A 25040-nucleotide genomic window follows, 5' to 3' on the forward strand; every position below is an offset into this window, starting at 1 on the left:
CTTCCGACAGTAGTTCTCCCAATGACGTAACAACCTCTTAAAGGTTCACCACCTCAACACCACCACACTGTGGACCTTTGGAGGACACTCAAACCATGCCTAATCCACAACACTACTCAAGAGAAAGCTCTAATTATCAGTCAGCTTTAATGGGAAATGAAAAATAGAGTCTTGCCTCACACTCTCCAATAGAACTTTCTGCAATTATGGCAGTATTCCATTACTTGTATTTTTTTCCCATACAATACTGTGCACTTGAAATATGTACCTGAAATGTGGCTAGTGAGATTGAAGAACTAAATTTTAAATTATATTTATTTTTAATATAGTTTAAATAGCCATATACAGCCATTGGCTACTGTATTGGACAGTTTAGCAATTGCCAAAGAATTCCTAAAATCAAAATAGATATTGAGTAAAAAACAATTTCTCAATGGGATTCACCATTTAAATGCCTATTTTCTATATTGAACCAAATGGTACTCAGAAGTAATGCAGGATCTTTTTTGTTAGATGTTAAGATGATCATAAAAAATATGAGAAGAAGTCAACTGCCTAAGACATTTGTAATTAAAAAGAGATTGCTCTCTATTTTATGCTATGTGATTTACCTACTTTCTTTGCTATTATTTCATCTATTATTTTCCGAGATACTGCTTGTCCTTTCTGTGTAAGAAAGGAAACTGTTGCACACCCATTTAAAGTAGAACCCACAGTCACAGAGTCAGTAAGCAGTGGAGTGAAGCTTTGAATCCAGGTAGGGTTCTTCTTCATTTCTCTCACAATGAATACTTCCCATATGGGCTTCTACAGCACTTGTGTATGCTTCCATAGTCATTGCTGGGGAATAGAACAGGGATCAAGAACTTGAGCCTTGGCACCACATGTCTAATTTGAATCCTCCCTCTACTACCGAGCATGTATATGGACTTGAGCAAATTACTTAATATCTCTCATCATCAGTTTAATATGGAAATAATAAAGGTATCAACTCTTCATGTTGTTGTGAGGGTTAAATAAATTATCAGTACCTGGCACATTGTTTGGATGATACGTATTTGCCATGGTCATTATTTTTGAGAGAGACTGCTATTTGCATTAATAGCATATTTATGTTAATATAATATTGTTAATTGATTTGATGTTTAATAAATAAAATGGAGATATGGTTTGGGTGTACTTCCTGAGTAAATAAGAGAGACTGTAATAATTTCGATAATTCAAAAAGAAACACCCTGCTGTTCAGACACTTTGGTGTCTCCATCACCGGGATTACAAAGTTTCAGAGCCTGCATTCCTAGCCAATTCCTCCTATCTTTGCTTTTCATGTTACCCTCATAGGCGTCTCCTTTGGTGTCTTTGATTGGTTCTGAATGCTGAGCAGTGACAAGCACCAACACAGCTGGAAGGAGCTGTAAGATTTGCTGTTCTGTCTTCCAGCAGGGAATTATTGCCATGGATACCAGCATCAGAGGAAGGCTGGGGATCACTCTCCACTTGCCTCCTGAGTGTCTGACATCTGTTTCTGGCAAGACCAATAATGAGTGTGCTGCTAGCTTCATATGCAATGGGAGGCTGATCCAAAGCTCTTTTTTTCTGTTGTTATTACAGATGGCCTCTACCCAAGATGCCAGATATGGCCAGAAAGACTCCTCTGATCAGAATTTCGACTACATGTTCAAATTGCTCATCATTGGCAACAGCAGTGTGGGGAAAACATCTTTTCTGTTCCGTTATGCGGATGACTCCTTTACATCTGCATTTGTCAGCACAGTTGGCATCGATTTTAAAGTAAAAACTGTATTCAAAAATGAAAAGAGAATCAAACTTCAGATTTGGGTAAGTGACTTTGAATTGATGCTCTTTGGTCTATGGCATTGAGCATGTAAGTGTGTAAGAGAAAAACATTCCCCCTCATTCTGTCCCTTGGGTCAACAAGCCTTAATTAACAAGCTCTCTTGCTGCACAACTTTCTGTAACACAGTGGGGTAATGCCTTTTGAAGGTCTAAGCACTGAATTATGTCTTGTGCACAACTTATGTGCCACAAGGGTCTTCAAGAGGGAAACACCCACACTTCTGTCATGTTAGTAGTGTAAGGAACACTCCATGAGAAGTCTAGTTCTTTTTCATAATTGGTATGACTTTGAACAAGTCTCAGAATACTTCCGGGCCATTTTGGTGATCTATAAAATACGAGAAATAAATCTGGTCCTTTAAGTCACAGGAAGCAACCTGCCATGGCATTTTAAAGGAGAATATAAACAAGCAAATGTAGGAAAAGTTTAAGGTTGAATGCCTTGAACAAAAACCCCACATGTAACTTTGAACATGGTCATTAAGGGTACTTCAAAAAGTTCATGGAGAGTTGAATTAGATGATACATTGATTTTGATGCAGAAAAATATTTTTTTAAAGATTTATTTATTTATTTGAAAGTCAGAGTTACACAGAGAGAGAGAAAGAGAGGTCTTCCATCTGGTGGTTCACTCCCCAATTGGCCGCAACGGCCGGAGCTGCACTGATCTGAAGCTAGGAGCCAGGAGCTTCTTCCGGGTCTCCCGTGTGGATGCAGGGGCCCAAGGACGTGGACCATCTTCTACTGCTTTCTCTGGCCATAGCAGAGAGCTGGATTGGAAGTAGGGCAGCCAGGTCTCGAACTGGCGGCCATATGGAATGCCAGCGCTTCAGGACAGGGTGTTAACCCACTGCACCACAGCGCTGACCCTGCAGAAGAATCTTAAATCCATGCATATGAGGAAATTTCAGAAAGTTCATGAAAAATGCATATTAGTTGAAAAAAGTATGCATGGATTTCAAATTCTTTTTGTACCTGAATAAATATATATTTATTTCCCCTTTTTCATGGACTTTTTAAAATACCATTTCACAGACTTTGTGTTTTTATCTCTCATAACCATATCTATTTATACATTCAAATAAAATAAAAATGTGTTTGAAACAGGGTACTCATTTTAAATTTTTAGAAATTTTATTTTATTTGAATGGCAGAAAAACAGAAAAAACTGGTTCACTCCCCAAGTTCCCATGAAGGCTAGGGCTAGACCAAGATAATAGTATAAGCCATGAGCCAAGGATGTGATTGAGAGCTCTTCAGGTGGGTGATAGGAATCGAAGCACTTGAGCCAGTATTACTGTACCCTTGAATCTGTATTGGCAGAAGGGCAGAGTCAGGAGCTGGAGCTGTAATAACATTCCGATATTTCGATGTGGAACATGGTATATTCACTGCTAGTCTAAATGCCTGCTTAAAATCTTGCCTTCTGAAATATGGCAAATTGAAGGAAAGAAAAATTTCAGGGGACAGTCATTTTGCTCAGCAGTTACGATGCTGCCTGGGCTTCCCATATCTCATATCCAAGTCCTTTGTTTGAGTTCCAGCTTTGCTTTGGATACAGCTTCCTGCCAGTGAATACCCTAGTAAGTGGTGGATGATTGCTCAAGTAGTTGGATCTTACAATTCATGTAGACTCAGATGGATCCCTAGGATCCTGTCTTCAGCCTGGCTAAGCCGTAACTCTTGTGAGCAATTGGGAAGTGAGCCAGTGGTTAGAAGGTTTCTCTCTCTCTCCCTCCCTCCCTCCCTTGTCTCTCTTTCAAATAAATAAATATATATATAAATAAGATTTTTAAAAGATTTTATTTATTTATTTGAGAGGTAGAGTTACAGACAGTGAGAGGGAGAGACAGAGAGAAAGGTCTTCCTTCTGTTGGTTCACTCTCCAGATGGCTGCAATGACTGGAGCTGCGCCTATCCAAAGCAGGAGCCAGGAGCTTCATCCTGGTCTCCCATGCAGGTGCAGGGACCCAAGCACTTGGGCCATCTTCTACTACTTTCCCAGGCCACAGCAGAGAGCTGGATTGGAAGAGGGGCAGCTGGGACTAGAACCGGTGCCCATATGGGATGCCAGTGCCTCAGGCGGAGGATTAACCTACTGCGCCATGAGGCCAGCCCCAATAAGATTTTTTAAACAAGAAAACAATCCAGAATAAGATATTTAAACTTTTTTTTAAATACAAGAACCCTGTATTAAAACATCTGATAAAAATGGAATGGCCTGGCCTCTAAACATCTTAAAATGTGTTAAAAGTAAAATTTGTGTTTTATTAATATAAAGAGAACAGATTTCCTGTATTTCATAGGTGCAGTTCTAAGAAGTTAACCAGACTTCCCTGCTTCTCTCATACCCTCCTCCAGTCTACCTCCTTCCTTCCTTTATTTATTTTTCTTTAATTTTTGCAAGGACATAATTTTAACTCACTCTATAATCACAGGCTTTATTCACCACTAACTGTAATATTCCACAACTAAAAAGTAGGGCAGGAGTATAAACAGTTTCACAGGAGTATAAACAAAGGCTAAAAACAACAATAATATCACAAGATTTCCATTTCATTCCTATATATTTTTGTATTCTATATTAGCATATCAGAAAAAATGTGTGATACTTGTCTTTTTTGACTGGCTTATTTTACTAAGCATAATGGTTTCTAGTTTGCATCCATTTTGTTCCATATTATAGAACTTCACTCTTTTTTATGGCTAATGTTCCATAGTGTGTGGAACATTATACATATATACACACCCCGTTTTTTTATTCAGTCATCAATTGATGGACATCTGGGTTGATTCTATATCTTAGCTATTGTATATTAAGTTGCAATAAACATGGGGGTATACATAACCCTTTAATATGCTTATTTCATTTCCTGTGTGTAAATTCCCAGGAATAGGATGGCTGGGTCATATGGTAGATCTATTTTCAGATTCCTGAGCAATCTCCATACTTTCTTCCATGATAGTTGTACTATTTTACATCACCACCAACAGTATATTAGGGTACCTCTTCCCTCACCTCCTCACCAGAATTTATTGTGTTTTGATTTTTGGATGATAGCCATTTTAATGGGGTGAGGTGAAATCTCCTTGTGGTTTTTCTTTCCATTTCCCTGATAGCTAGTGATCCTGAGCTTTTTTTCACATGTCTGTTGGACATTTGAATTTCATCCTTTGAAAAATGCCTATTCATGTCTTTTGTCCATTTCTTGATTGAATTGATTGTTTCGTTGTTGCTGAGTTTCTTGAGCTCTTTATAGATCCTGGATATTAATTCTTTATCAGTTGCTTAATTTTCAAGTATTTTTTCCCATCTGTCAGTTGCCTCTTCCCTTTGTTGAGTGTTTCCTTTGCAGTACAGAAGCTTCTTAGTTTGATTAATCTCATTTGACTATTTTTGCCTTCATTGCTTGTGCTTCTGAGGTCTTTTCCAAGAAGTCTTTGCTTCTGCCAATGTCTTGCAGTTTCCTGATATTTCCCCTAGTAATGTAATGGTATCGGGTCGTAGGTTTAGATCCTTGATCCATTTCAAATTGATTTTTGTATAAGGTAAGAGTCTTGTTTGTTACTTCTGCATGCATAGATAGAATTTTCCCAGCAGCATTTGTTGAAGAGAATTTCCTTTCTCCAGAGATTGATTTTAGCTCGTCTGTCAAAGAGTAGTTGGTTGTAGATGTGTGGATTAATTTCTGGGGTTACTGTTCTGTTCCATTGGTCCTATAAGGTCAGTACCATTCACAATAGCTACAAAAAATTTTAAATACCTTGGAATATATTTAACCAAGGATGTGAAATATCTTTACAATGAAAATTACAAAACATCGAAGAAATAGAAGACACAAAAAATGTAAAAATTTTCCACATTCATGTATTGAAAGAATTAGTATCAACAAAATGCCCATACTATCCAAAGGAGTAAAATTTAAAGATGAAGTTAATGTTACAGACAAGTGTTCTATTTTGTTTTTGCTTATTCTAACTCTGGAGTATTCTAAGTCTATTCAGAACTTACATAAGAACTTGGATAAGTAGACTTGAGGGTAAGCATGTACTCTGCTCTCCTGTTCCCCAAAGCCATTTTTGTTGGGAGGGATCCTGGTTAGGAACTTGACTTCCTATGTATGGAGACAGAAAGAGCCATATCCTTTCTCTTATTTGTGCCCCAGTTCAGTTCCCTCCTTATGAACTTCAAGCAACCAGTTATCATAGGTTAAATTTTATATTCAGGATTACGAAATTCCCTTAACTTAGATGAATTAAAAGTTAAATTAAGTAGGTAACTGCATATATCTTAAATCCATGGTAGTTCTTTTTGCTAGTATTAAAGAACTGTCATTTTTCTGGCTGAGAGCTCCTCGTTTCTCCTTTCTTCTTTGTTTTATAGAGATATTAAAAATGGTTGACGTAATTATTTAAATAAAATACCAGCCTGGTATGTTAAGTCAAATGTATCATCATTAGCAATTTCAACCTTGCTTTTTATATAGAAATTCTTTGTTGAGATATAAAACCATCTATACTTATACAAAGCAGATATAACCATGTTTCACATACATAATGTACATTATTTCTCATACTTAAAAAGTGTTTTCTTTTAAGCACTAGCTGCTGATACTAAATCATAGCTAATTCACTCTCTTTTCTTGGGCATTAAAGTTACTTCTCTGTCTGATCCCTGGATCAATGTTGCTCCTCCCTGAGCCCCGCTAAGCCCAACACAGATTGTTCGATTCCTGCTGCTCTTTTGCCTCTCTAGTTTTCCAGTTTCCATAGCTTCATGAAAAAGCTTTGGCGTATTGTTCTGTTCAGATTTTTCTTTAATCTTCCATAATCTACCATTTTTTTTCTAAAAACTCCAAGTCTTTTTACATCTAGACCAGCCGCATACATCTTCCCAGAGTTTCCATTCTCCTATTCTGTGGACACCCATACTCCCTTCAGGGGCCTCTGCTTGGGAACCCTTCCCCTTTGACACTCCTTTTTTTCCTAAAAAATTAGATCAAGTTGTTTTTTTCATAAATCATTTTTGCTTCCTGTTTTTCGACTTTCACCCATCCCCATTCCTTGCCTTTCTTCTCTCTCCATCCCTCCTTTCCACTCTCCCCTTCTTTTCCGAACTTTGGCTTGGCTGATTTCTCAGGAGACTCATTATCAGGGCACTGATCAGCCACTCAGACATGTGCACATGTGCACTGGACAAAGGTGCCAGCCAATGGGTCAAGTGGGGCTGCCCTGCAGCCACAGCTCCAGTTGCCAAGCCTGTGCTCTTGCTTGGAGATACATCTGTATCTATGAAGGGGTGGGGGTATTGCCTTTCCACAAGGTACTAGCTGCTCATCAATTATGTGTCTACCATTTTGCATGCAACGAAAGGGGATTTGAATTCCCATGTAGCAACCATGTATGTGGACAGTGACTTTGTCAGAATATAAAGAAGGAGATGGGGGAAACTCAGAGAAGGATAAAAATCTTTGCTTCCCTAGCAGGGGTCTCGAGGAAGAGAATGTTTTAAAAAATATGAGACTTACTATTATGCAAGTATGGCCAGGCTAACAGATCAGGAGATGACTGCCATTGAAATGATAGTCTTTCGTATTCTGGATCCCATGGGAAGGGTGCATGGGTTGGTGGTGTTGGGGGAGAGTGGGGTTGTGGCACACAGGAAATTGGGAGAATCACTGAAATGACCATGAAGAGAGAGGGTTCAGACCAGAGGGCAACAAGCCTCACTTGTCTTTTCTATAGGAAAGGACTGGAGAGGCAGGTAGAGAGGTTTAGGCTAGTTTGAACAATTTCTTTTTTTTTTTAACTTTTATTTAGTAAATATAAATTTCCAAAGTACACTTTATGGATTACAATGGCTCCCCCCCACCCCGTAACTTCCCTCCCACTCGCACCCCTCCCATCTCCCGCTCCCTCTCCCATAATTTGAACAATTTCTGAAAGCCCTGGGGTCTAGGGGTTGCCCCTGGTTGTGTGGTACCTGGACTTGTGGTGATGGGACAGATGGATAGTGGTTCAGTGTGAGAGGGGTAGGGATGGTGAGAGGCCCATAAGGGAGGTGGTTGGGGATGTGGCCTCTGGATGGGTTGGTTTGCTTTGTTTCTGTCTTATTTATTTTTAAATTTTCATTTATATAAAGGGAGCAGATTTGAAAAGCATGCTCCAGTAAGTTGTTGACTATCTTTAGAAACTGAATAACCCATAGAGGGGCAGTCCCTTTAGGGTAAGCAATGCTGCAGATGTCAAAGCATCAGAATAAATAAATAAACGACATCATTAACACAGAGGGTAGGTTCTCAGAGCCCCAAGGGCAGCCTGGGTCACTGATTTACTCTGACAAATGCTGTGATTCCAAATACTCTTGCCACAGGCTCAGTACATTTCTGGATCTCAGTATTTGGAAACCTAGAACATTAGGTCAGAAACAGAGCTCATGAATTTTCTGGCCAAATCTCTCATGGGTAGTGTTAATAATAATAATTTATCAAGCCCAGTACTAACCCATAAAGTAAGCATTTTGTGTTTACATACATTTTAGAATTTATATTTTGTCACAACCTAGTAACGTTAAGGTATTAGTTGTCCTGCTTTATAAATGAGGAAATAGGGAATCTGCAAGACAATGTGATTTGCCCAAGATCACAGTAAGGATGTGTCAGAAACAGGATTCCCACTGAGGCACCAAGACTAAGGCCCATTAGTTAACCACACAGTATAAATGAGGGCCACAGAAGACAGATTTGTTGAATTTTCATGGCATCTGATATTAAATCCAATATATCTTAATCCCTGGCAAGTGATTTTTCCATAATATATAATTACTCATTATCTTTCAGTGCTTCCTTAATAGCTGTTCTAAGAAAGTATTTATAGTTACAGAAAGGAATCAGTTGTTTTGCTTGGAACTGTCTGCCAGCGCAAGCACTTAGCACATTACCTGTTTTGCATTTAAAACACATAGCTGTGCACGGTAAGAAGGAGTGGAACACCTTCGACTAACTCTTCCTGCGCAGTTCTGGAATGCCTGTCCCCACTGTTGGGGAATGTGCTCATACAGGAGAGTGTGTGGGGGAAGGCGCTGCGTGAAATGGAATCAATACTTGCAGAAAATATTTCTGCCACCATCTTTGCATTTGGTCATCTTTTAGCCTGCCCTTTGGTTTCAGGATGGACAGGAAGTGTTAATATCCTATAGTCTATTTAAAAGGGACCGGCATGCTCTACCCAGGCAAATGCTCTAAGAGAACCACGGAAGCCAGTGGCAGCTGCCAAGACCATTTTTGGTGTTGTCATTGGTATGCTCTTTTCTCCTATCACATGCCTTTAACTTAGCATCTGCTTTTCCTGAGAGATGGAGAAAGGCAAGATTTAGTCTCAGTCCTGAGAGAAAGCTGATAACTGTGTGCAAAATGTCAGGATGCATGAAAACATTGACTGTGTCAGACTGCTGACAGCAGCAGCTCTTGCAATACTATAGTGTTCAAGCTACTCTTTCCAGCACTGACAAAACTCATGGGAGGGTAAATCTTTTTGCTGGCCTAATAGAGCTGATGAGTTGCAGGGGAAGACAGGAGCACAAACACAGCAGAACAGTCGTCCTGTGGCTTGGTGACTGTATTCTAGCAAAGGCAGGGTGGCCCAGTTTAAGCATGGTTTAAGCATGGTCTTTGGAGACTAGTGGTCCACAGTCCAAATTTTCTCCTGCTTCTCACTAGCTCTGTGACCTCAAATCCTGACTTCTCTGCCCCTTTGTTTACTTGTTTGTGAAATGGGAGAAAATAAAACCTACCCCTTAACTGAGATGTATTTGCTATTAGGAATATTTATACTTTAATACTGAACCCCAAAGCAGCATACAGTAAAGTTTGTTTTTTTTTTCTTTTTCAAAAATAGTGTGCCAATGTTTGTACTTTTGAACTCAGTATTTTAATCAGATTTAATGTTTGTTGGGTACCTACTATGTACTAGGTACTGTGCTAGGTGTTGGGGATACAAGCATGCAGGAAGCATGGGGTCTTCAATAAGAAGCCAACCATCTGCTGAGGAGGTAGAACTCCATCTGCCATGGTAAACGATCCAGAAGATCTGAGCAGGGGATACACCAGAAAGATGCCTAACCCAGTCTGGTGACTCTCGAAATATTTCCGGGAGTGGGTGGGGTATCTGTATCTGAGCTGAGAACTCAGCAGTGAAAAGGAATTATTTGTTCATTCATTCACTCACTCACTCAATCAGCATTTATTGAGTTTCTACCATTGTCAGAGAGCATGAAGGAATTTGAGATTGAAAATAAATTATGCAAAAGCATACTGATTGTTAGAGTCAGCAGAACACTTTGACAAATGAAAAATAGCTAGGAAAGGGGAGGCCTATTTTAGTTAAATGATCAGGAGACCCGGAGAACAGAAACAGCTTTTTGAAGAATAAGGGAAGCTTTCACTTTTGAGAGGTGAGAAATTTCATTTTTTAAATTCTTTCCACCATAATTTCCTATAAAACATTTACTTATTGCAGTCTATTGATCAGATCTGATTTTTCTCCCATTTTTCTCTCCATTTGAACTGGGGAAGATTTGGACTATTGGGACCTGCAGCTTTTATAGTTAGCTGATCCTCTTTAAGGGATAAAACACAAAAATATCTTATGTTTTACAAAAGAAACAGAAAGCAGATGAACATATGAACACTTTTCTGGGACCCACTTGGAAGGAACTCAATCTTCAGTCATCTTCATGATAATTCACCTCTACTTCAGTAGAGAGTTAACCTGTATGTCTGCCTAGACTGAAGGCTGTATGAATGGGGAGAAATAGTTACAATTAGTAGAACAGAGCAGTATACAATGGGAACTTGCAGGCAAAGGTGTACCAAGGCAGTAGCCAAAGAAGTGGCTTTGGGGCAGGAGCCTGGATTCCAGGCCTCCCTGTGCGGCCTTGGGCCAAATGACTTAACCTCTCTAGACATCAGCCTTCTGATTTTTTTTGTTTTTTGACAGGCAGAGTTAGACAGTGAGAGAAAGAGACAGAGAGAAAAGTCTTCCTTTCTGTTGGTTCACCCCCCAAATGGCTGCCACAGCTGGCGCACTGTGCTGATCCAAAGCCAGGAGCCAGGTGTTTCCTCCTGGTCTCCCATGTGGTGCAGGGCCCAAGCACTTGGGCCATCCTCCACTGCCCTCCTGGGCCACAGCAGAGAGCTGGACTGGAAGAGGAACAACAGGGACTAGAACCTGGGGTGCCGGCGCCGCAGGTGGAGGATTAGCCAAGTGAGCCGCAGCGCCGGCCATAATCTTTTTTTTTTTTCTTTAATGATTTTATTTATTTGAAAGGTAGAGTTACAAACAGAGAGGGAGAGACAGAGAGAGAGGTCTTCCATCCACTGGTTCATTCACCAAATGGCCACAACAGCCAGAGTTAAACCAATCTGAAGCCAAGAACCAGGAGCTTCTTCCGAGTCTCCCACATAGGTGCAGGGACCCAAGCACTTGGGCCATCTTCCACTGCTTTCCCAGCCATAGCAGAGAGCTGGATTGGAAGAGGAACAGCTGGGACATGAACCAGTGCCCATATGGGATGCTGGCACTGCAGATAGAGGCTTAACCTACTACACCACAGCACCAGCTCCAGTCTTTTGACCTTTAAAATGGAGAGGATTGATTTAAGTAAATGGAAACAGTTTTTAAAAATCATCAGTCACCAATGTGCCAGACAGAGTTGTACTTACCTTGAAAGAGTTATCTGTAACCCCATGTTTATAGCAGCTCAACTCATAATAGCTGAGACAAGGAATCAAACCAGATGTCTATTAACTGATGACTGGATAAAGAAATTGTGGTATACACACACACACACACACACACACACACACACGATGGAATACTACACAGCCATAAAAAATGAAATCCTGTATTTTGCCACAAAATGGATGCAATTGGAAGCCATTATTTTTAGTGAAATAAAACAGTCCCCCAAAATACAAATATCATATCTTTCCTAATTTGTATTAACTATGTATAGAGTACAAAAAATGTAATGTATGTGAGTGAAATTAACATTTTGAGATTTGATCATTGTTTAAAGCCCTTGTCTATACTCTTGAGGAACTGGTTTTTCTACTGACCACTTGTTGAATTCTGTACTTAGTGGGAGGGTTAAGCTTGTGATTATAAAGAAAATAGAAAGTATGTTATTGTAAAAATTAAAAGAAAAATAAGAAGTGAAGAAAGGAGGGTAGTCCTAAGGGAGGGAAGAAGGGTAGGTGAGACGTGTCATTATGCTTTTAAATATGTATATATGAAACACATGAAATTTGCTCCCCTTAAATGAATAAAAATATTTCTAGACAAGAAATGAGGGAAAGGAATGGCAAAGATTATATTTCTCTTATCCTGATAATAAAACACAAAAAGAAGAAAGCAAATATGCATCACATGCACCCTTCCACACACGTGTACACAGACAAATTCACCCACTTACAACCTCCCGCCACTAACACACGCACACACGTGCACATACATAAACACTTACAAGGATTTTCTTCTTAATTTTAAGCTGAGGATCATGTTCTCAGGCTCTCAAGTCTTTGTTTTTCTTTCCAAAAGAGTCAATGAAGACAACAATATTTCTCTATCAAAGGTCATGAAGTCAATAGTAATATCTAGATTATGCTTTTGATTTCATTACCCCTAAACACTAAAAACAATTACTTTCCAGTTGAGCAAGTCAGATCATAACTTTGAGCATCATTCAACTGCTTTATTTGAAAGAGGAATTGATTGGGGGGATCAGTAAGGCTCCTTCCATCTCCTAAATCCCAGGTGTTAAGCAGCCAAAGACAGGAGATATAGTTGGATTAGATCCTGAATATTGGCAATCACATCATTTTTCTTGGGTCATGCAACTTTTGTTATATCATTTTCTGGTACATCAAGCCCCTTGTCATTGTTAGTCAAAGTGTCTCAGAGTGTCCGTATGATGATCTTTTATTAATGCATAAGCATCTATGTGTGGTTCCTAGGAAGTCTAATTCGAACTTACAGAAGCCTCCCTTTACTTTTGTACTGCAGTCTCCATGTACTTACCAGCCAAAATGTTTAAACACTTGAACACAGCGGTGTATGATGTCAGATCTTTGCTAGATTCAACTTGGTTCTAAATTTTCCCAAGATAGCATTATTACATAGTGGCTTTGTGATTAAGAATGGGCTCCAAAGTCAGATGCTCTGAGTTCAAATCTTTGTTCCAAGACCTATGAACGCTGTGATCTTTGGCAAATTATTTAACTTCTCCATGCCTCCGTGTTTCCATCTGTAAACTGGAGACGATGCTGCTTCTTTGCTTACAGTATAATTGTAAAGATTAAATCAAAAGATCTTTAGGAGGTCTTTTCACAATATAGTATCAGGCACATAGTAAGGTCTCTATAAATAAACCATTATTATTTCTCTCCCACCCTTTATTTTACCAATATGAACTTCACTTTTTAAAAAAGATTTTATTTATTTTTATTTGAGAGGTATAGTGACAGACGGAGGAGAGACAGAGGAAAAAGGTCTTCCATCTGCTTGTTCACTCCTCAAATGGCTACAATGGCCAGAGCTGAGCTGAATCAGAGCCAGGAGCCAGGAGCTTCTTCCAGGTCTCCCACACTGGTGCAGGGGCACAAGCACTTGAGCCATCTTCCACTGCTTTCCTAGGCCATAGCTAAGAGCTGGATTGGAACAGGAGCAGCCAGGACATGAACCAGTGCCCATATGAGATGCTGAAACTACAGGCAGAGGCTTACCCTACGATGCTACAATACCAGTCCCGAACTTTATTTTTTTAACACTAGGCAATATAATTCCTAGAACTGCAAATGGATTTTGGGGCCATAAATTGCCAATTCTAGAGTGGACAGCCATTTATATGAAGCCTTTTATTTTGACATTTGATATGGTAATGGAATACAGAAGCCTACCCACAAGGTGAATCATCTTTTGGACCCCTGGCCTCCTCTCATCAGCCTCTGGTAACTTCTACTATGATCAACCAAGTGCAGTCAGTTGTACTGCAGAGGCTTTTCTTGGTGTTTGGAGTCATCTGTGTATATAAACAAAGTCATCTATTGCATAGGGAAAGCAAATCCATATAGTTTATTTTATTAAATGTTTATGAAATTGATGTCCTGTCTAAAAACAAAATAGTTATAACTCATTTTATTCATAGAGAGCTATTATTAAAATGCTTGAGTATGACTTCCTCTGGATATTGCCTGGTGAGGCTGGTAGCTTCTGGCCTAAGATATGAGCTGCATGAATGGTGTCATATCATCTGTTGTTACCTTTCTATTGATTTATGTAAAGTTACACAGCTGATAGTTTATATAGTCCCAGCATTATATAAATACAACTTAATTTAAACATTTAATTATTTCATGCATTTATTTCTCAGGTCAGATTTAAAGGCAACCACAGCATAACATTTACTAATTGGATAATGCTTATTTTCAGTGGTAGTAATATTCCCTTTTTCTCTTCTGCTTTTGTTGTCTTAATACTAATTTTGTTGGTCCTCATGGCCCCTGTGGCAGCTGAACAGCAAGATAAGAGAGATGGCAAATGTAAGCGTTAATTGGTCTGAATCTCTTTGCTCAAGCTTATGATGGATATGAAGAAATTGAAGGCCAATCCATTTTCAAGGGATTTATAATCTTTGAAAGCAACTGAATTGATTTTATAATGTTTTTAAAGCATTGCATACAAAACAACATGGTATAAATCAAACAAAAAAAATACAAAGTAGACACAAAGTTAAAAAGAATTGAAGTGGGTAAAGTGTTACATAGGGTCTATAGAGAAATAAAGAGGGTTATATAGGGTGGATGCTTTTACAAAGGGATATGCAGGAAATGGAGAAGTATTAAAGGATGGTGCAAATCCCCAGAGAGTCTTCAGAGAAGGGTATCCACCCGCCTTATACTAAAGGGAACCAGGAAGGAGCAGTTAGTTACTGGGGCAAGAGAGAACAGTGGCCGTAGCTGTAGGACAAGGGCATTGGATTGGAGCCTTGGCCTTTCAGAGCACGCCCACTGCCTGTCAATGGCTCTTCAGGAAAGGGGCTATGGGAATAGATGCCCTGACCTCCTTCCTGCCATTGCTATGCAGTGACAGGCATTCAAGTTGACCTTATACTGCTTCTGTGAGTTGAACGCTTTCCTTGCTGTAGAAGCAGTGATCCCAAACACCAGCCTCTGACCCACACTGGCCTCCAACGAATGGGTTCCCAAAGGAAGAGTAAGCAATGTGTTTTTCATAAAATTAACCTTATTTGATGTTAAGAAACATTTTAAATTAAAATGTTCTTGATTATGATTAATTCATTTCCACTAAAAGCCAATCTGGTAGAGATAGTAAATTTTTTTTTTTAATTTGACAGGTAGAGTCGTAGACAGAGAGAGAGACAGGGAGAAAGGTCTTCCTTCCGTTGGTTCACTCCCCAAATGGTTGCTACGGCCGGCACTGCGCCGATCCGAAGCCAGGAGCTAGGTGCTTCTTCCTGGTCTCCCATGTGGTACAGAGGCCTAAGCACTTGGGCCATCCTCCACTGCCCTCCTGGGCCACATCAGAGAGCTGGACTGGAGGAGGAGCAACCGGGACTAGAACTCGGCGCCCATATGGGATGCAGGCGCTGCAGGTGGAGGATTAACCAAGTGAGCCACGGCGCCGGCCCGATGGTAGATTTTTTAAAACCCTTATTTAGGGGGAAAGTGGCAATCATCTGTTGATCACCCATTTGTACTTATTGATTATCAACATTATTTTGGTTTTGGAATCCCAAGTGTCTGGGAACCAGTGACATGGAGGGTGTAGTGATACAGATTCCTCTGGGCTTGACAGTATGGAGAAAATAGTGACAACCAGGCAGTGGCTGTGTTGGTCAAACAACCCCCAGTACAGTTTTTTCTTAAAGCACCAAATATATATGTTGGGCAAAGAGTTACACTGTGGAGGCATGGAAGGCAATGGTTTTTAAGTTTCATATCTTCCAGTGGAGATATGTGGAGATAAACAGACATCAACCAAACACAAGGTTGGATATAGCAAGGAAGTTGGCCACCATCACTTGGATTTTGGCAGAAACAGAGACATAGGAGAGTGTAATAGTGGAAAACAGAGGGACTTTCAGATATGCCCTGCTCGGGGGCTGTTGACTTGGGTGAACTGTAGGCTTGCTGAGTAAAATGGTGTGCCCTGTGTTACTAGTTAGGGGCACTTTCTCCAATTGTGCTAAGGTGGAAGCAGGGATAAACACAGGGGAACTGTCAGTTATTAAATCAGGTTCTGTCCCTTTGGGTCTGGTTGTCAGAGAGTTTTTGTTTGCTTTTTGGACTGTCACTAGAGAGAGCTTGCTGGCTTCCTGCAAATCTGACTGTTAGCAGGCTGACTTCCTGGGTTATTTATTGTAGATAAGGAGATTGGTTTCCAGGGCCGGTTGCTGTGAGTTGTGGGTCAAAGTTTTGTTTTTATGTATGGGCTAGCAATTGTCTATTCATATACCCAGTCTCTCATAAGTACACCAAACAAAAGGCCAACTTAGTAACAACAGTGAGAGCAGCAACATGAGAATAATGACTGGGTTTTGAGTGTCTGATAGTTTGACTCTGGACAAATGATGTGCCTCTGTTGTGCCTTGATTTCTGTTTTCTAGGAAATAAGCATAATAATATCTGCCTGATAGGGTTCTTTTGAAAGATAACATAATATGTGTGATCTGCCTCTTAAAGTGTTTTCAGATTTTTTAGACCCATTTATACTTATACAGATTATTGAGGTTTCTGAAAACATTTTGTGTATATGGGTGATGTATATTGGTATCTTCTGTATTAGAAAAATTGAAAATATTTAAATACTTAAAATGATAAACATTGCATATAATATGTTTTAATGAAAATATATACATTTTGAAAAACAGTAAAACTTGTAAAAATAATGGCATGGCTTTGCACTTTTGTAAATCTTTAATATATGACTAAGTAGGGAACAGCCATGTTTTCTTATCTGCTTCCTCATTCAACCTGTTGCTATATCACATGTCATACAGCCTCTGGAAAACTTTACTGTAGGGCCAGTGCTGTGGTGCAGCAGGTTAAGCTGCAGTCAGCAACACCTCATGCCACATGGGTGCTGGTTTGAGTCCTGGCTGCTCACTTCCAATCCAGCTCCCTGCTAATGGCCTAGAAAGCAGTGAAGGATGGCCCAAGTGCTTGGGTCCCTGCACCCACATGGGAGACCTGGATGAAGCTCCTGACTCCTGGCTTCAGCCTGGCCCAGCCCTGGCTATTGTGGCCATTTGGGGAGTGAACCTGAAGATGGAAAATCTCTCTCTCTCTCTCCTTCTCTCTCTCCCTCTCTCTCTCCCTCTCTCTCTATATAACTCTGCCTTTCAAATAAATAAAATAAATCTTTAAAAAATATTCTACAGGGGCCAGTGCCATGGCTCAGTTGGTTAATCCTCTGCCTGCGGCTCCAGCATCCCATATAAGTGTTGGGTTCTAGTCCCTGTTGCTCCTCCTCCAGTCCAGCTCTCTGATGTGGCCTGGGAGGACAGTGGAGGATGGCCCAAGTGCTTGGGCCCCTGCACCGCATGGGAGACCAGGAAGAAGCACCTGGCTCCTGGCTTCGGATCTGCGCAGTGCTGGCCGTAGCAGCCATTTGGGGAGTGAACTAATGAAAGGAAGACCTTTCTCTCTGTCTCTCTCTCTCTCACTGTCTGTAACTCTGCCTGTCAAATAAAAAAAAAAAATACACTCATAAGAGAATGAGAATCAAAAAAAAGCAAATGACAATTTACTATCATTGTAAAAATATTTTAACCTCAAAGATCCTCTGATAAGGACATAGAGTCCTCCAGACTTTTGTATACAATTGTTCTAAGCCATAGAATGCACATAAATAGATTATTAATAATATTAGCAGAGCATTATAGCAAAGTTGGGATGTAACATAAGAGACACTTCTTTATAGAGAGATCCATCTCCATAAAGAGGCCTTTTTGGCAATGATTAGAAAGCTCTCATAAGCTGGCAGATCAAAGATGAGAGATCTTCCAATAACAAAGCTTTGCTGGCAGCCAGGTTTTAGGGTTAGGGCAAAGACTGCACATTTAGCCAGTTGAGACTGAACTAGAGGGAAGGTTTTGTCTTTCAGCAGCATCTGACTGAGAGAATGACTAAACGGAAGCAGAAGCATGCTCCCCCTTTGCCTAGCTTTAACAGTATGCTAGTGGCAAGTGCAAAGATCTCAGAAGTAGGTGCCAAGTCCCCACCATCACCTCTCACATCTGGATCCCTAGAGTGATCATCTCTCCAGTTCTGGGAAGGATGGCAGGTAATGAGTATGATGAATCCCCCTTCCTCTAATCCCTGCTTAGTTACAAAGTGGACGGCTGAGTAGAGATGTCATTGGGCACCTAGCAAAACTCTGAGAGAGGAAGCATTAACTAGGGGAAATTTTTTAATTTAGATTTGGAAATTCTGGTCTTCAAGGCATATCAGAAGTTAAACGTCAGCTTGTGAAGTTATGCATGACAAGTAGGCCAATATTGTAAGGTCTTTGAATTTTCTAAATGTAGTTTTCAACCAAAGGGACAAATGAGCTTTTATCAGCAAGTTGAGTTGCAGCTCTGTGAAGCTGTCCTGGACTCTTCACGGTAGACCAACCACCTGTGTAGAAGACCCACCTAGACTCCTGAGGCATATTGTTGACACTGTAATTGAAGGGAGAAAATGGGCTGATATAAATAATTTAATTTTACCACACCAATATGACTGTCCTCTTTTAAGATAGCGAAAAGTACAGTAGTTTTGGGAATTTTTCTGCACTCTGATTCAGCGAAGCAGTCAACGTTCAGGTCAAGACAAAGCTCAGAAGATTTCAGGTCTACTGTTTTATTTGTCACAAGTTTATAATCAGTTGAAGACAAGAGAGTGAGAATTGAAAGCATTTTTTTGCACTCTGCTGCATGGCTAGCTTCTTCAAATGTTGTAATGAGGTCGGTAGTATGGATCTGAGAGTGAACTTCCAAATTGAGTTTTGTAATAATAAAGTTACTGAAGGTTGATCACAGGGATTAAAGGAAAGAGGCTCCTTGCTCAGAGTGGTGAAAATGAAGACCTACTGAGAACTTTTAGCCTGACAAATGACTTGAGCAATGTGAAGGTGACTGGCGGCACTCAAGTTTGCAGATGGATTAATCTCAGAGCATGAGAGAATTTCACCTGTGAAAGCAACCAGACAAGAGGGTTGTAGAAGCGAGGGCGTTGGGTGAATGATTCTGCTCCAAGTGCACAGCACCTTTATTTTCCTGAGGAGTATCTGGTCAGTGATTTTAGCATAGAAATCATGGCCTGCTAGACTCACAAAAGTGAGTCTTTTGTGACAATCATTTCGGGTATTTGTTTAAAATGTAGATTTTAAGCCTTACCCCAGACCCTGCTGTATCAGGACCTCTCTGTGAACGGAATCAGGGAATTTAGATTTCTAATAAGCATCACAGATGCTATTCTAAGGAACAGGTCCCAAGAGACCCAAAATTACCCCCTGCAGAGCAGTAGGTAAGACTAGTCTGTTAGGACTGAGGACAGATCTGGGGAGGGACTGACTAAGGCGCTCTTCTCAGACTTGCTCCTGTTTTCTGGAGCCAGAAAACAGCTTTAGGTTGGCCCAAAAGTGCTACGGTCTGGAGGTTGGATTTTTAGTATACCTGGAGACAAAAGGTGTGTGCCAGGAAGAACAGCACCAGGCTCAAGGGGCTCCAGCACACACCCCGACACATACTCTCTGCTTGCTCCTTCACCCCTACCAGCTCTCATTCTTTCATCTCTTCAAGACCAAATATAGTTGCTAACTTTACTTTTAATTTCTTCTTTTTCATCCCTATTTTCTATATTCTTAGATCCTAAGGGCTAGATGTATTTTCTCTCTATTCTCCTTCATCTCAGTTTTCCATTTTCTGTCTCTAAATATGCTGTAAACCAAAGTGGGGAGATTCCAATGCTGTATCTCTATCTCCATCTCTGTCTTTATTTCTTTTCTACTTTTATCTCAAGCAAAGAGAGTTTATTTCCTCAAGTTCCTTGGCATTTGTTATAGTGATTTTCTAATTTAAGTCATGGAGTCATGTCTTCAAAGAAAGGCATATGCAAAATCCCAACAACCAGATGGAATTGACCTGTTGTAAACAGGATAGAGAGCCCAGAGTCTCACTCCTGCAAGTTCCCAACCCCTTACCTGTACAAAGGCAAGGAAAACTCAGCCTGCAAAACTGTTGCTTTCCAGAACTGTTTAGGATGGGGGTTGGAAACGTGCAGGCACATGTCTCACAGACCCCATTCATGTGGCCAGTCATGTGGGAGATGGCAGATCTTATGGAAGGAGCTCAGGATCGCTTAAAACTAGATGATCAGAAGCAAGGTGGATGGGGAGGCATAGACGTAAGACATCTCACCCCCAGGGGAATCTGCTATTACCCTAATATAACTTGTGTAGTTTTGTGATGCAAACTCAAAAGTAAATAATGCCATGAGAAACATTTACTATGGACACACTTTCCAGATAAAGAAGAAAAACAAATCAAGATAATTGCAACAATTAAAACTTGTCACATCTGTAGAAAAGTCATATTATAACAGATATATTAACAAGTGGTTAGATTTTGATGTTCTTGCCTGCTTCTTCCACTAAGTTATGAGCTCCCATAGGTCATGGTTTGTGCGTCACCTGACTCAGGAGTTTTATCACCTGTTGTGATTGGCCCATGGGGGATACCAGTACATGTCGAATACATGAATGAGTGTAGTTGTGTTATGAACAATTATGACCTTCCACATTTACTCTACAAAATATTTAGCTGTGAAGTTTGCTTGATTTTACTTCTAAACTTTACTTATATATGTTCAGTTCTTATAATCATCATTATTCTTCCTTCTCATTATATCAGTTATTGAGTTCACTCCCCAATTGGCTGCAATGGGCGGAGCTGCGCAGATCCGAAGCCAGGAGCCAGGAGCTTCTTCCAGGTCTCCCACATAGGTGCAGGGGCCCAAGGGCTTGGGCCATTTCTTCTACTGCTTTCCCAGGCCATAGTAGAGAGCTGGATCAGTAGTGGAGCAGCCAGCACTTGAACTGGCGACCATATGGGATGCTGGCGCTGTAGTTGGTGGCTTTACCCGCTACACACAGTGCTGGCCCCCTTAGACAGGCTTCTTAATCTCCCTCAACTCCAGATTCTTCATCCATAAAATGGGTACACTTAAAATATCTACCTCATAACATGGTTATGAGGAAGAATTGAGGTAAAACCTGGACTTTACTTAACACAAAACCTCAAAGTTAGTAAAACTCAAGAAATATTTGTCCTTGTTACTATTTGTGACTGGAATCAAGTGAAAGCTCAACCTCTCCTATCTGAGTGCATTGTCACTAGTGTAAGGACACTAAGCCAGAGTGTCCACCATCTCCACCGAGGAGCACACTTCTCTAACTCCCTTCTTCAGGAAAACTGGAGGTTCTACAAGATGCCAGGGCTTCCTCGTTATGTAAACTTCTGGCTCACAATACTTGGATCCACCTCTGCTTCTAGGGCAGTGGCAAAAATGCTTGGGCAGTATAGTAGCAGTGTGCTGGAGACTTGATCCTCATTGCAGAAGAAATAGTTATTCAAGATAAATACTTATAAATGGACTAAAATAACAATGATAGTGACAATGAGGAAGAGACTGAATGTGAGAGTTTATGCAAAAGATACACACTTTCTGGTAAAAGTGTATTGTTGAATTCAGTTCAGAATGAATGCACAGTAAAGCAGATGTCAGATCTAAGAATAATCCAAGAAGTGGCAGGGAAATTCGTTGTCCCCATATTCAGTATGCGTTGAAGGGATGGATATCTGAGCTGTCTTTTACTGTACACATAACATTGGAATTGTCCTCTATATATAAAGGCAATTAAGTCTTTATTTTCTCTGAGAACAAGATTGGAAGAGGTATAATAAAAGTATTTGGATAAAAGTTCATGGTCAAACCTTGGGAAGAGTTTCTTGTTTTGCCAAACATGGGCAGTTATATGAGAAGGTTGCCATCCATCTTTAATGGGAGCTTTACAAACGAAAGCATCTTGATCTGAGTGCAATAGTTTTTGAAAAGAAGAATAGTGAATTGATGACTTACAAAGGCCCTGCTTCCAAGAGTAAAAAAAAAAAATTAAAGTTGTGCCATCTGGTGTGCAGAATAGATCCGTGAGCTGTGCAGAATTGGATATGTTTAAGCCAGACAGAAAATTGTCATCATGGGAATTGAAGTCTGACTGATTGTGTCTGGACCTAGAAACCTCCTGGGACTTTGCTGGTACAAGTGCCTAACAGGATCACGTTTGCACATCCTTATATTCTTCCTGTCTTCCTCCTGTAGCCCCTGGGGCTGTACTCTAGAATATTCTTTATCTCTCCAACCATTATCCCTCCATGTTTATTCTGTTTTCTGACTCAGAAAGTAAAATAAATAACCTTTCTGTTGGAGACGGAAGAGCCAGCCATGGGTGCTCAGGAAGGAGCTGTTTACTACCTGGGAGATGGTGTGTCTGGTTTGGTAATGAGAGAAGGAAGACATAGCAGGAAGGGACATGTATTTACACTTACATTAGCATGCTATTTAATTCTGGGTATCTCATTTATTGTTGCATTTGGAGAGCACATTAAAAAAGATGTTGGAAGTCTAATAAATGAAAACTGAAATGATGTCATGTCATTAAAGTTAGAGGAGCAAAGAGAATAGAGCCTTATGTTAATTATCTGTTAGGCTCTGTGTTCTCCAGCCTGTAAACTCAGCACGGCAGAAATAGTTGTGACTTATTATTTTGGAATCCTCCCTCTCTCTTACCCCCACCCCCAACATGGAGACCAGTCCTTAAATGGGAGAAATACGTGGAATCAAACTATATTGTTTACCTGCTTGATTTCACCTCCTACCTGTTCTTCCTGGTATTCCAGTTTCCTAGAAACTGAGTTTCTTTATCCTGTATCCAAGTTCTCTAGTAGATAAGTCACTGTCGGTTCTTTCAAAAACAACACTCCTTCCCCTGGATAGTAATCTCTGAATGTAGTTTGGTTTCTAGTCAAGTATCCATCAGACCTTGAATTTTGAATCCTATCTATTGGCTCATGTCTTGCTGTTTATGCCTTTTGGTTAACTATCACCTTCTTTGCACTTGCTCTTTTCCACTTCTTTCTTTTGCCTCACCTGATTGATCTGCCTGCTCTCATGCTCTTGAGTTTTCTGATTGGACTCCCAGATCCTAATCCATTATTTGGGCTCTACAGTCATCAAGTGCCTCCTCTACTCTATTCTATTAAGTTCATTTTGTCAGCCTGATCTAAGGTGAAAAGATTAAAGAAAAAAATGTGCCAGACCAGGATGAAAAATGAAGCACCCATGAAATGGTGAGTCATATTTGTCAGTTCCTAGGGAATACTATTGCAATGAGAAGCTGAGACAGTCTATCAGAAAAAAGGCAAGGACTGTGAGAAAAGAAGACTTTTTACTTCTGGGTGTATCAAAACCTTTCATATATGTTCTTTTTAAGTTCATGCCTTTGTCTAATTTTTTGTGAATTCAATAAATCACCTATGATAAGGCATTTGGTATGGCTGTAAAGATGCTGGTTGTGATGTCTGCATCCATATTGAGTGCCTAGGTTTGAGTCCCAGCTCCCTTCCCAATTCTAGCTTCTTGCTAATGTGCACCCGGGGAAGCAGCAGGTGATGGCTCAAGTAGTTGGGTACTCACCACTCATGTGGGAGACTTGGAGTAAGTTCCCTGTTTCTAACTGGGCTTGGCCCAGGCCCAGTCATTGCAGGAATTTAGGCAATGAACAAATTGTGTGTGTTTGGCGGGGGGACACTCTCTTACTTTCTGTCTATCTCCCTCTCAAACTAAAGGAAGGAAAGAAGAAAGGAATGGAGAGACGGAGGGAGGAAGAAAGGGAGGGAAGAAAGGAAGGGAGAAGGAAGGAAGGAAGGGAAAATGGTGTTCCAGGAGGGCAAAAATGAACTTAAAATGTTGAGAAAACTGATAAATACAAAGAAAAGGACTTTTTGGTGATATTTCAAGTTACTTTCTTTGCTCAGATTCACAATGAGTGGAAAATCCTGTAGTTTAACTGATTTGGGCCATAAGCTCATGCAGGACTTTAAGCCCTAGAGTCATAAATTAATGATACTAAAAGGGTAGAAACTTAATCCAATTATAGTATTTAAGAAGTGTAGCCCTTGGAAGGTATTTCTAGTGTGACCTTGTCAGTTTTCATTAGAGGTTTGTTATAAAAGACTGAGGTTGGCCCCAGCACTCTCTCCTTCCTGCCTCACAATGCAGTCTTTGCTCTGTTCTTTTTTTTTTTTTTACTTTTTTATTTATTTCTTTTTTATTTTTTGACAGGCAGAGTGGACAGTGAGAGAGAGAGACAGAGAGAAAGGTCTTCCTTTGCCGTTGGTTCACCCTCCAATGGCTGCCGCGGCTGGCGCACTGCGGCCAGCGCACCGCGCTGATCCGAAGGCAGGAGCCAGGTGCTTCTCCTGGTCTCCCATGGGGTGCAGGGCCCAAGCACTTGGGCCATCCTCCACTGCCTTCCTGGGCCACAGCAGAGAGCTGGCCTGGAAGAGGGGCAACTGGGACAGAATCTGGCGCCCCGACCGGAACTAGAACCCGGTGTGCCGGCGACGCTAGGTGGAGGATTAGCCTAGTGAGCCGCGGCACCGGCCGCTCTGTTCTTTTCCTTCCTTCCTTCCTTCCTTCCTTCCTTCCTTCCTTCCTTCCTTCCTTCCTTCCCCTCCCTCCCTCCCTCCCTCCCTCCCTCCCTCCGCCCCTCCCTCCCTCCCTCCATTCCTTCCTTTCTCCCCACCACCCAAGATTTTACTTATTTGTTTGAGAGGCAGAGTTACAGGGACAGACAGGGAGAGGCAGAGAGAAAGGTCTTCCATCTGCTGATTCATTCCCCAAATGGCTGCAGTGGCTGGAACTGGGCCAATCCTAAGTCAGGAGCCAAGAGCTTCTTCCAGGTCTCCAAAGCAAGTGTCGAGGCCCAAGCAGGCCATTAGCAGAGAGCTGGATTGGAAGAGGAGCAGCTGGGACTTGAACCGGTGCCCAAATGGGATG

General features: G+C 40.8%; 1 protein-coding gene across 2 annotated transcripts in view; it reads left to right on the top strand.

The window, feature by feature from the left end:
- The window catches only part of RAB3C (RAB3C, member RAS oncogene family), a 294344-nt gene that overhangs the window by 28824 nt on the left and 240480 nt on the right, over positions 1-25040 (top strand). For both annotated transcript variants that reach the window (XM_017344732.3, XM_002714050.5), the window contains exon 2: positions 1612-1839. In XM_017344732.3, the coding sequence (XP_017200221.1) occupies positions 1612-1839 (228 nt within the window). The remainder of the gene's footprint in view (positions 1-1611; positions 1840-25040) is intronic.

This window comes from Oryctolagus cuniculus, chromosome 14 (genome assembly GCF_964237555.1).
Source record: "Oryctolagus cuniculus chromosome 14, mOryCun1.1, whole genome shotgun sequence".
Classification (NCBI taxonomy): Eukaryota; Metazoa; Chordata; class Mammalia; order Lagomorpha; family Leporidae; genus Oryctolagus; species Oryctolagus cuniculus.